Genomic DNA, 13,333 nt, shown 5'->3' with positions numbered 1-13,333 from the left:
GATTCATTTCCGCAAAGAGTCAGTTCTATGACCAGTGAAGAACAAAAGAGCGGGTCATTGGGCGATGTGTCTGATGCCTATTATGTTGAGGGCAGGAGGCCCGAGGACGAGAGATCTCCTTCCAAGTCCAAGGGCTGAGTCCAAGGGGAATAGAAGAATCAAATGGCAATTTAAAGAGTGTATAGAGCAGTCACTTGATGGATGGCTGGGAGCCGGGGGGTGAGTGCCCACCCTCCAAAGAGCAGATATGCTGTATGATGTCTTGTTTCTCCTGGGATGCAGTGCAGATGCCATGAGTTGAGTGGTGTTTGGGGCAATGCACTGTAGTCCATTGGGGTTTCGCCGGGTCGCGTACTCTGGCGGGTGGGTGTGCGGGGCTCAATGGCGGCGTGTTCGGGACCTGAAGCAATTGGGCGGCCTCTCGGAAGGATCGCAGCACCCGGCGTTTGGATTCCCACTGGAAAATAAGTGCAAACGGATGACCCCACTGGTAGCGAATACCCAGTTCTCGTAGCTTATCTGTTATAGGCCTGAAGTCCCTGCGGCGACAGAGCGTTGCGGGTGCGAGATCCTGGAAGAGCTGGATGGGGGTACCTTTGAAGGAGAGGTCTGGCTTGTCGCCGGCTGCCTTGAGGATGGCTTCCTTTTCCGTAAAAAAGTGTACCCTCCCCAAGATGTCGGGGATGAGGCCCGGTCTTCCAGGAGGGCCCGATAACCGGTGTGCGCGGTCTAAGGCTGGTGGCGATGCGTCTTCGTCTCCCCTAATTTCTTGGAAGAGGTCTGCCACAAAGGTCATAATGTCTGACCCCTCCACCCCAATAGGGACCCCCCGCAAGCGCAGGTTGTTCCGGCGACCCCTGTTCTCCAAGTCCTCCTGTTTGACCTTCAGCTCGATATGTTGCTCCTCCAGCGTGGCTAGGCGTTGCCACAGATGTTACTGGTCCTCTGATCGGGAATCAAGTGTCTTTTCAAGGTCATCCACCCTCTCACTGAGCTCCACGATGTCCCTCCGGAGTTCTTTGATGCAGGACTGGACCTCTGTTCTAAGAGATCCAATTTCAGATTTGAGTTCCTGCATGAAGGCGGCCATGAAGGCCTGCGTTACAGGTTCCGAGGGTCCCGGGGCCGCTGTCTCCATGTCTGCTGCCGAGGATGCACCCGGTTTGTTCCACAGGACCGTGACAGGGTTGTTCCTTGGGGCCGCCGGGGTTTCCTTCCCAGTCCACGAGCGAGTCATGTCCCCCCAGGAGTGCCGTCACAGGCAGAATGCCCCCGTTTACTGCCGTGTTGTTTAACCGAGAGAGGTAATTAAGGCTACACAGACACGAGGCCAGTGTCGCGCTATCCTACGCAGGCCATGTGATGCAGAGACAGTCAAAGACCAAGCCCCCTGGGGCCCCTCAGAGATTCCATGGGTCTATCTGTAGGGTGTAGCGCCAAGGCTGGCTTGGGCAGAGGTAGGACACAGTTTGGTCGGGTCCCCGCGGCAATCCCAAAGGTCGGTCCGATGCTACCGGGGCGCAGGAGGCAATGAAGGGCAGGGCGATCACTTCTTCAAGGGCACTATCGGGCAGCTACACGCAGCGTGCACTCACCCGGATCTGTACGCTGAGGTCCCCTCGGACCGGCAGGGAGGCAGGGTAGGGTTTTAGATTCCACCCCACGAGGTCGTTGGTCCAGGGGTACAGCGGGGGCGGCGGTCTCAAGTATCCTGGTCCTGGAGGCGACAACGCAAGTCGGCACACGGTGCTGTGAACCCCAACAGGGAGTGCACACCACAGAGGGGGAGCCAGTCCCAGCAGGCGGTCAGTGTCCCAGGCCCGGCCCCCAAGCGGCCCGCAGCAGGCTTCCGGACTCCCGAGGGCGTCGAAAGGGAGTGCAGCAAGGCAACTGCTCCAGCACATGTCAGCTGGGCAAAGCAGGGCCTCGTGCCCCCTAATCCAACGACCAGTAGGCAGGGCGGCAGGTGCAGCAGCGCCGACACTTGTTATCTGCGGGGATGCAGGGGAGCGCCTGTAGTCTTGGGGTAGTAGTCCGGGGAGCTCCACGATACCCCAGGGGGCTGTGTGGGCGGTAACGTCCCCGATCGTTGTAGGGGCCGCTGGTGAAACCCTGACATCAACTAGTCCCCCCTCAGGGCGCAGGGGGACCCCACGCAGTCAGCGCATTCATCCCGACCTGGCCCCAATGTCTCGTGTCCCCTCGAATTCACCCCGCAGAGCTGATGGATGATTGTAAGGGTGTTTCTGGAGGTCAATCGCCTCTGCCGCCCGCTCGGCAGCAGCAGCCGGGAACCCCGCGTTCCTGCAGTCGCTCAGGCCCTCAGTGCCTCAATGGGCCGTTCAATGCCCCCCAACGATGACACAAGGGGGTGGTTCAAGCATGCGATGGGTCCCAGGGGGACGGCAGAGCCAGAGGCCAGCGGGGGAGCCAGGCCCGGGCTGATGCAGCGTTGTCGCAGTCTGTCTAGGCGCTGTCGCCATGTAGGTCAGTGCAGGAGGGGGCTTGGGGGGCTTAGGGGGTCGCCCCGAGCAGGTTAGGGGGCCGCCGCCGGGGTACACCTCTGGCCCCAAGGGGATAGCAGATTAGCGAGGCCCAAAATGGCGGTTGATGAGGGCCCAGTCTGTCAGCATGCTCCCCGCTCAGCAGCGGCGTCAGCGCCCCCCAGCCCCTGTACCTGCGAAGTCTCGGTGTCCCACGGGTTCCTCCGCTGGAAGCCGTCTGTCCGAGCTTGTGTGAATTCTGAGGAGCAGGAAAATGGCGGGCTTTTTCCCGCCCTCTGGCACCCACTTCCGCCCCACTGGGCTCCATTAGGCAGGGCAGGGGCTTTTTCCCGCCCTCTGGCACCCACTTCCGCCCCACTGGGCTCCATTAGGCAGGGCAGGGGATCAGCGATGCCTCTCTAAGGCTGCGCCTCCACGCGAACTCCCTCCGGCGCCACCAAGAGTCCCCGTTGCGGGCCCACAGGGTCAGGACATCCAGGTCAGTGTATCTAAAATGGCGGGCGCCCCTCGCAGCCAGTCCTCTCTGCGGAACCCCAACAGGTATGGCAGAGGGTTGCCGCTCCACTGGGCTCCGTTAGGTAGGGCAGGAGATCAGCGGTTCCAGGCCCCCCAGGCCATGATCGCACCTCTCAGGAGCTGTGTGGTCTCTCGGTTTCCCCCGGATGCCACCAAGGGTAGCGGTCGCGGGTGGGTGGGACCCGGGCAACTAAGGTCGCGGACTCGCTGCTGGAGGCCCGGTCGTTCTTCCCTCGTGGCATGTCGCTCCGCTGTCTGCCACTCTAAGTGCTCGTCAAGCCCCTTGAACACTGCCCAGTCTTCTCCGCCAGGTAAGCGCACCCCACCAGGGCACTTTTAAAGCCACTGTGCTGCTTAAAATTGCTAATGATATCGGTGGCGGCCCGTAGCTCAAGAGGTGTGCATCTCACTCTATTTGCAGTGAGACCACGCCCCTACTTGTTATTTTTAAAGTCTGCATTGCATGCTCTCGGTCTGGAGACTAAGCAGCATGGCCATGCACCTGCTGGGATGTAGTACTTGCAGTGAGGCATGCAGCTCATTTAAAGACACTCTGCCGGCATACCGCACTAGAACTGCAATGCATTTATATAAAATGAGCAAACATAGCACAGCAGGACTGGAGAGACTTTAAGGCACACAGCATGTACTTCTCTGCAGGACTCGGTACTGAGGGCCAGTATTAATAACATATTGCAGATAACTGTCTCCTGTAAGCACATTTATCTCACTTTGTGTTTGACTAGGGCATTTTGTATCAAATTCACAAGGGAACACAAACCCTGGCCTGCTTGTCTTTGGATCCATTTTACTGAGGAACAAATGCAGCAGCTCCACTTCTAACTGGGCCAGCGACATCCAGCCAGGGCCTGGGGTGACACAGTGGGGGAGGTTAGGGTGACGATGGGTCTCAGAACAATAAACTTAACAAAAGATTAGCATTAAATCACTTACAATTACCGAGGACAAGGCACCAACACACACATGCATGCATCCACTCCTACGTGTGACGAATGGGAAAGGGTGGGATCTATGCCTGTGAATGATGGACTGCTGCTTTCCTCAGGGACGGACACTCCAGTGTCCCAAAACCATGACGCTGAAAGCGTCACTGGACTATAGAGGAGGGCCTCACAGCACATTGGGCTGAAGAGGTCACACCCACAGGGCTATAAAATGCTCAGCCTGCCAAAGTTCGGCTCAGGCAGCCAGGCGCCTGCACATTTAACGAAAGTACGTCTCCTGGCTGCCTAACACAAACATGAAGACTGTCTGTCAGGCTGACATTTGCTTAGCCTGACAGACACTGTTCATATGTTAGAAAAGGGCGGGGGCTGGGGTCCATTTGTCCTTAATGACGAGCCACACCATTGGATAACACTGGCACTTCTTTTCCCCTAGAAGTGACATTGAATAGCATTCTGTGAGTTTACCATTACGCCGTGCCTATAAGATCAAACCAATCAAGTAAATCTTTATTCAAACAGAAATATCCATAAAAGAATCACACAGATAACATTTACAAAGATCCTAATTAAAACATTCTATTTAAATTACACAAAAATGATCTCATAACGTGGATAGTTAGATATACAGAAGCAGGACACCAGATACCAAGCTAGGCGTCAACTCAGTTGTCATTCAAGTTAAAAGGCATTATCAAAAGCATCAGATTAGGGATAATTAATGAGCAATTCATTTTCATATCTTAAAATGTCCATGTATAGCGCTGTTTCCTTCTTTAGATGGCATACGAAACATAGACAGTAACTCAATAACGCAAAATCACATTATTAAGATTACGGATAAAATTAAAAGCATTTTTATGATAAATATTTTTTTCTTTTAAAAACAATGAATGCAGTATTTTTTTCCTCATATCCCTATTAAAGTTACAAAAAAGTAAAAATTGTAATGTAGTCTGATTGGACTTGTCATTACATGGGCATTTGGTTGGCTTTTGGGATCAAAAGCCGATCTTGGTATAAGCAACCAAAAAGTGCAATGTGCCTATTCACAGTCTTGTTAAATAGAATCGGTGTTGAATGTGTGATACTAAGATGAGGTAGCTCTGGGCAGTTGATAGTATGGGTCAGTTTGCAGTATCTGAGTAACTGCATTTATAAATCTGACTGGGTAGGGTCAAAAATATAATTTTAACTGCAGATTGACATAACAATATTATGTGGCAATAACAAAACATTTGCATTTCATTTTTTTATAATCATATGAACCATTTATACATCGTGAAACTTGTCATGTACACACATAGCATCAGTCACAATTTTTTAGGATGATTCAACAATTTTGTTAGATAAAATTATGTAGTTTACTTTTCTACTGCTAAACATTTGCTCCAACAATGGAAAATAAGTCTAAACCGTTCTCCCCCATTTTTTGTCCAAATCTTCCTCTTGCATGTCTCCAAACTGTGGCTTTTATCCAAATGCTGCAACCTTATTGTTTCCTCTGATCTCAAACAGCATGGTAGCAGTTGCTGTGCAGTTTTTCTTTTGCTTCCTGCATTTAGAATCTAGTTTCATAGCCCTTTGTGAGTGGCAGTGCCTTGCTGACTCCGCCAGCATTGCCTGAAAATTTGAGCCAAGCAGTGATGGAATAGCATGGGATCTTACATCCGGAGGTTGAGTTGCTCCCGACAAATTGCCCCATCTGTGCCCAGTCTAGGACAATGTTCTGACACTGGCACACACCTGTCGCACAATCACATTTTGACTGTGTCCTTCACTGTGCAGAGCAACAGCCTGTTAGGAGGGTGGTGGTCAAATACAAATGCCTTCATTATTAGCTGATCAATTCCTTTTGTCCAGGAAACTAGGATATGCTCAGTTTCCCACTTCACAAACTGACAAGTTATAAACTGAGATCTGAAAGTCTTTTCAACTGTCTCAGGCTTGATATGTGTATAAGATATGTAAGTCTAAGTATGATATGTGAGAATGCCTGGTATATATGCCTATGAGGCATAGGCTCACTCATAATGAACATTTGTATAGACTGTAATAAAACCATTATTTGTTGGCACTTACTAGTAAGAGTTTAGTATTATCCAACATATTCCATTACCTACCTCCTCCATCTTTCTCGTCCCAGCCCTCAAAACATGAGCAATACCCCTGTCACCACAGCATTTACACAGCTCCTTAAAATAAAATCTATATTCCCCATGTGCCCCTCCTAATATGGCCACTACAGGAAGTAGTATAGGTGGTAAACAAATAGAAGAGGCCAAGAGAGGAACTTCCTTTTTTGTTTTTCGGTGCCCAACAGGATTCACCCAGCACTGGAAATAAATAAGTATTCATTCTGTCTCTGATTTATTTATTACTTGTTTTTTAAAGTTTCTTTGCTTCTAGCAGGGGTGACTGCCATTGCAGCACCATTCAAATCTATTTTTTAGGGCAGGGTTTAGTATGCTACCTCCCCTGTTTCAATCAATCAATCAAACTTTTTTTGTATAACACTTCTAATCACCTGTGAGGTTATCCAGGTGCTGGGTAGCAGGGCTCAGTCAGAAAGCCAGGTCCTGAGTTTCTTCCTGAATTACGCCAGCAAGGGTAATGTCCGGAGATGGAGGGGAAGGACGGTCCAGGACTTAGCAGCAAGGTAGAAGAAGGACTGGCCTCCGCTGTGGCTTCGGCGGATGCGCAGTGTCTGTGCAAGGGCGGCAGAGCGAAGGTCTCCGGACGGTTAGTGGAAGTTCAGACGGTGGTTGATGTATGCTGGTACCAGTCCTGCCAGATGTTTTTCATAAGCTTCAATGGTGGTTAGACCGAGTCAGTCAAAGTAAAGGAGTATTGTTGTCTCCTCCTCTTCCACATGTCATAATGATGTCTGCGAGCTGTCTCGATTGGGGTGCAACACTGGAGTTCTGTTCGGTCCAACATCGCTGTTCGAATTGGGAAGCTACCAGTTCTTCGATTGGAAGGAGCTGGAGGCAGCCTGCTGAGCTCTGTTAGTCTTTGCTCCTTTCATCAGAGACAAGCCTGTTCTGATCTGTGCCAACAACCAGGCAACTCATGCTTATACCAATCACCTAGGAAACACCAGAGTTCCCCTTTTGGTTCAAGTGGCAGAGCAAATAGATGTGTGGGTAGAGAGCAAGATCCTGACAGTGATATATCTTCCGGGGAGGGAGAATCTGTGTGCAGATCTTTTCAGTAGCACATTCCTCTCATCGGTATCCTTGTTACTAAGGGCCATATGTAAGTACCTAAACACCGGTCGGTAACGGCCGAAAATCGGTAAATATCCCGTTACCGACCGGTATTTAGGCAATGGAGATGTAGGTGGCTGGATTTCAGGATTCGGTAATTTACCGAATCGGAATTTTAAGAAATCGGTAAAATACCGATTCGGTAAATTACCGAATCCTGAAATCCTATGTAGGGGGCACTCAAGTGAGTGCATTTGTGGTTTCTGGATTCGTTATTTACCACCAACTACAAGTTGATGGCAAATAACGAATACCTTTTAAAAAGCAATTTTGTGCTTTTTGAAAAGTGCCATGTGGCAGACATACATGCCCTTAGGGCATGTATGTGCGCCACATATGCACACATGCACGATTCAGGGGTGTAACAGGGTGTCAATGTGACACCCTGCCACCCATGAATATGCTCCCCCTATTACCGAATCGGTATTTACCGAATCGGTAATAGTGAATGGCTTCCCATTCATTCCTATGGGCCTCCAGGCCCATAGGAATGCATTGGAAGGGATGCATTATTACCGAATCGGTAAATACCGATTCATAAATACCGAATATTACCAATTCGGTAATAATTACCGAATGTTTACCTACATTCTATTTACCGATTCATAAATACCGAATCGGTAAAATTCAGTATTTATGAATCGGTTAATAGAAATTATCTACATATGGCCCTAAGTCCTTAGATTTTCCAGCAGATTGTCAGGAAATTCGGAGCATCATGGTGGATACATTCGCCCCACCTCTGGAAGTTGGAATAGTTTAATTTACTCTTCCAACTCCAGTGTGTGCAACAGTAGGGAAGGTGTTGGAGTTAAATTCAACACCTTCTACCACCTGCTACACACCTTTTGCATTGCAACAGCATGGGGGTAATGGCATGCGTTGTAACGCTTGCGGTGAAACGGCTGTTTCCCGTCTTAAACATGTTACAGGAGGCACTTTTTGAGCCCCCATGTACTATTTCTGTACAGTTAATAGCCCTCAAGGTTTTCTTTTTAGTCGCAGTGACTTTGGGAAGAAAGTTGGGAGAGAAAGAAGCGTTGTTATACTATTACCCCTTAATTAGCTTCTTCTCCGACAAGGTGTTATGGCGGCCTGATCCCTCCTTCATACTTAAACTAGCTTCTTCCTTTCACTGCTCCCAGGCTATTGTTTTACAATCATTTTTTTCTTCTACTTCCTTGGAACATGAGGTACTTCTGCATACTTTAGACCTGCATAAGGATCTTTATATACATTAAGATAGAACAAAGACCTTTAGATAGGTTGATTTTTTTGGGGCACATGTGATTTTGCTAGCAAAGTTCATAGACCAACAACTGCTACTTTGAGTTATTTGGTTCATACTTTTGTACCTAATTTTGTTGGCTTACCAGAATGTGGGGGTATACTTACCTCAGGATGTTCAGGGATGTTCCACAGAAGGTATTGCAGCATCTTGGGTGGCTTTCAAATGATCTTCTTTAAGGACATGTATGCTGCCACCACCTAGGCGACCCCCCCCACACTTTCATTTTGTACTTCTGATTGAGAATGGGTGAGGATTTTTCCTCTTCTTTTCGTTTAGCATTTCTGTCTGCAGTACAGTGAGTTGGTTGGGATGATAATAGTTTGTGGGGACACGAAGTTCCAGGAATCCCTGCTGCTGGAGGAGGGGAGTGGAAAAGGGGCCCTTGCTGCGAGGGCTATAAGCGCCAAGGTTTGCCCCGCTGTGTGGGACGCACCCAGACAAAGCCCAGGCCAAAGGCAGGCCCGTCTTCATCCGTCAATGCCAAGAAGAGGCTGGGCTAGGCCACCTCACTTGGTTTTCATCTTTCACGGGCTGTGACCTCTCTCAGGTGCTTTGTATGTTGCAATTCCCATGCCCCCCTAGTTTACTTCTTTGAGATTGGTAGAGCTCCATCTCTTATGGGATTATTTTTACCAACTACCCACGTTTTTGTAAGGGATTCTCAAGCACTTGGGACTTCAGGCACAGCTGTACTTGTACTCAATGTGTCTTTCATAATTATATCACAATGGGAAAACGGAAAATTAGTTCTGCCATACCTCAGGCCCAAGGTCACACAACTATTGATAGCTTCTTAGCATGGGATGTAGGGGTTATCTCAAAAGAGACTGAATGGCATAGCGCCATCTGTCTCTCTCTCTGCTAAAGAGACAGACTTACCTGTGTGCCCCCAGTCACAAAGTGTGGCCTTAACTAGTGGCAATGCTCTCCCTTAAGTTGATAGGGCTTCAGTGGTTGGCCCAACAGTGTGGACGGGGGTGGGGGAGGGGGGGGGTGAGTTGGGTCTGATATTGCTGAATCTGGCTTGAGATCTCCTGGAGCTGGCCCTGTGGTTAAGCGGAGAAAATGAGCTCCGAAGCTTAGGCTACGGGAGCCAAACAGAACATTGACTTTGGGCAAGGATACGAAGGCTTCTAGCATAACTGTACCCTATGTAGCTTTCTGGGACTCTTTAGGCAAAAGGCTTATACCCTCTTTGAGTCAAAGCTGTGCCCAATTTTCGATCGCCTTACTGAAACTGAGAAATGCCTGAGCAATTATGGAGAGGGGTATGTGGTATGGCCCGTTAGGCAGCCACCTAGTGTAGATCCAACTCCTAATCAACGGATCTCTCAGACCATCTCCACGGAAGCTATTTGTAATGGCAATGAGATGAGGCCTCCAAGGCCTATACCTGGTACCATCAGCCGGGGGGAATAGTTCTCTAGCTCCAGAATGTGGGCATCTGGCTACATCTAACAATCAGGCTCAACTAGACCCCCTCCCATTGATCATTCTTTCAGCTGCTCCTGTCCCTATGTGGCGGTATTGGCCAGCATACCTAGTTTGGCATCCGAAGTGGCAGAATCTCCAACTCAGCTTACAAATAAGGTGACCTACTGATTCCACTCCAACATCAATGTAATGCTCACCTATGCATCAAGATTCTTCTTGTATGCAGGGTTGGGGCGGGGGACTTTTCCTAGGAAGTTTCAAGGTGACTGCATAATTATCAACTTTCGGCTGCCCATAGTTGTAAGCGAAATTATGGCCCACGTTAGGGCAGGTACAGTACGGTCTGCACCAATAAAGATATTACCTCTTTTTTCCCCATAGACCTCTGAACCCCTCTACATTTTGCATACTACCTGTAAAGACACAATCCTGCTGCTGTACCATGCTCACCAATTCCTATCTGGAAGTAGATTTATGGCCTTGTCTGGATTAGAGAATAATGATTGATAATGTGGTAAAGAGTGTCAGCTTACTATGATTTGGTTTCGCATTGTCTCCCCTGAGATTGACCGTTTGCGCCCTTTCAGTCCTATTAACCACCTCCCAATGAACCGTCTAGTTAGCCTTGGATCGCCGCTTGAGCAACCTAGAGCTATGGTTGATACCCATCAGACTGGTACTTCTTCCTGCTGTATTTACGAGGGGATGCAGTATTGTGACTCTACTGCCCCCATTTTAGTGACACCAGTCCTAGAACAAGGGGCTAAGCAGCCCTTTTTTTCCTAATTCCAATCTGAAAGTTTTGTGCTGGAATATTGCAGGTTTAGCCTTCAAACTCCAGGTTGAAGACTAGTCTGTATTTATGCACAATTTTGACATTGCACTATTGCAAGAGACCTGGGCATAGATTGCTTTTTAGGTCTTGCTGAGTCAGCACGCATGCGCTGCTCGTAGAGACTTTAGTAGGTGAGTTTTCAAAGTGCTGCTGGCTGGAGACAAGCTTGCCTTCACGTGAGCGTGCACGCGCGAACCGCCAGCCTTCAGCAGCACTTTTAAAACTCACCTACTAAAGTCTCTCCGAGCAGCGCATGCGCGCTGACTCAGCGATACCTAAAAATGGCATGTCTTGTAGCGTGTTTTCTTTACTTTTGGTATAATCACGGCACCCGCGCTTTACATTTAACATTAAAAGTAAAGCGCGGTTGCCGCGATTATAGCAAAAGTAAAGAAATATATGTTTTTTTCTATTTCTTTACTTTTGGTATAATCGCGGCACCCACGCTTTACTTTTAAAGTTATAAGTAAAGCGTTGGTGCCGCGATGCTTGTTTCACCAGTGCTTCCTGTGCTGTCCCTTCCCGGAGTTCCTTGTACTGTGGGGTCCGTCATCACCAGAGGCGACAGTCCTATAACAAGTTTGACCCTCAAGCCCCAGCCGTGAGCAGCTTTCATCCCTCCACGCCCCCCCGCCCGCCTGCACCAGCTCCCTCCCTGCCCCCAGGCTCCCTCCTACACAAATGCTCTAATCCATTGGCGCTCGTAATGAGACCTCAGTCTTCACCCCGACCTCGGGCCTTATGTATTAAACATGATGCCTCCAGGTGCAGCAGCTAATCAAGCCTGTATCCTACTCAGAGCCCGCGAGCGGAGCGCGCGCCATTTCCATTGCAAATCGAGGCTTCTTCATCTATAAATGCTTCTGCCAGAGTGGAGTCCTTCACCTGTGCTCCTTGCAAATTGCAAATCTTTCCTCTAATACCAATGCGAGAAGGGCCTCCCATCACACACTGACAAGGCATTGCTAAATGTGACCACCTACCTGTGTGTTACTTGCACAGTGCGTTCATACACCATGGGCACTAATAGTACAAGGGCGCATGGCTTGAGTTTGCGTTTGTGAGCTGGAAGTGACCACCTACCTATGTGTTACTTGCACAGTGCCATTCGTACACCAGGGGCAGGATTAGTACAAGGGAGCACGGCTTGAGTTTGCGTCAGTGTGCTGCATGTGACAAGCTACCTGTGTGTTACTTGCACAGTCCAGTTCATATACCAAGTGTAGTATTGGCACAATGGAGCACGGCTCGGGTTTGCGTAAATGTGCTGGATATGACCACCTACCTGTGTGTTACTTGCTCTGTCCCGTTCGTACACCAGGGGCAGTATTAGTACAAGGGAGCACGGCTTGAGTTTGCGTCCGTGCGCTGGATATGACCACCTAGCTGTGTCTTACTTGCACAGTCCTGTTCATATACCAAAGGTAGTATTAACACAAAGGAGCATGGTTCGGGTTTGCGTCAGTGCGCTGGATGTGACCATCTGTGTGTTACTAGCTCTGCCCCGTTCGCACACCTGGGACAGTATTATCACATGTGAGCACAGATTGAGGTTGCTTCAATGCGCTGGATGTGACCACCAACCTGTGTGTTACTTGCACAGTCCTGTTCATGTACCTAAGGTAGTAATGGCACAATGGAGGACAGCCTGCGGGGGTCGCTCAGATACATGGGGAGGGTCAGGTACCCCCCACTGTTGTTGCAGGCGGCCAGGGCGGAACTAAAAGTGGCATTTTCGCTCCTTTGCTCCGGGATGCGGTGCGTTTCTGTTGCTGCCACATAAATATCTGTGGCTGTACTGGAAAGTTTTGAGTGCCTCTAGTGTCCAGTGCATGAGCCTGCTGTTGTTATTTTCAGCTGCTGGCTGCTGGATAGCCGAGCGTGCTGTACCATGTGTACTTCTGGTGTGCCCCTGCACATCTCTTCTGTGAAATGCCCCTCGGACCATAGGCACACCGACGATGCTACTTCCATAGCGCTCACAGCTCAGGGTTCTCACCCTCTCGTCCCTCCTGCTCAAGTTCCAGCAAGCACTGACTCCTCATCCCTCGCTGATTCTGTTTTCATACATTTTCAATACATTAGCATGCCAATCTAGATTCTCATACCGTGGTCATCCGCCTCTCATTTAAATCTGCCTTTCCCTCCCCCAGCCCCAGCAAATAAACAAAACAGAAGCGAAAGCGCACACATTGTCAGGGGAAGGGTCGCCTCCAGGTGTGCTGTCAGGAAGGAGGACCTCGGACCCCGGCTGGACTCCCTCCCCCGCGGCTGCACAGGGCGCCGACACTCCATGTACATGCTGTCACGCTTGGAAGGGGTGAGTTGGCGAATTTCACTTCAAACTGCAGCCTGTCTCATTGTTGTCTTCCACATGAACTCGCACCTTTGTGTTGTCTATTTAAAAGGTCAGTAGCAAAGCCTGGCCTGGAGTGCTCTTATGTGAGCTGCACGGACTGGCTAACAACAGGAACCTTGATTATTGCCCATTGATTTTTAGTTTTTGGTATTGAGCGTTG

At 49.5% G+C, this 13,333-nt stretch overlaps 1 protein-coding gene across 2 annotated transcripts in view; it reads left to right on the top strand.

Annotated features, from left to right (window-relative positions):
• LOC146798226 (uncharacterized) overlaps positions 1-13,333 on the top strand; it is a 1,134,427-nt gene that overhangs the window by 968,801 nt on the left and 152,293 nt on the right. Inside the window, exon 5 of one of the 2 annotated variants that reach the window (XM_085625504.1) lies at positions 12,968-13,134. The exons of the other annotated variant lie outside the window; for it this stretch is intronic. Within the exon in view, the coding sequence (XP_085481630.1) occupies positions 12,968-13,134 (167 nt within the window). The remainder of the gene's footprint in view (positions 1-12,967; positions 13,135-13,333) is intronic. 2 annotated transcript variants of the gene reach the window in all.

Source organism: Triturus cristatus, chromosome 9 (genome assembly GCF_964204655.1).
Source record: "Triturus cristatus chromosome 9, aTriCri1.1, whole genome shotgun sequence".
Taxonomy (NCBI): Eukaryota; Metazoa; Chordata; class Amphibia; order Caudata; family Salamandridae; genus Triturus; species Triturus cristatus.
The sequence above is the reverse complement of the archived record's forward strand: the minus strand, read 5'-3'. Positions and strand labels throughout refer to the sequence as shown.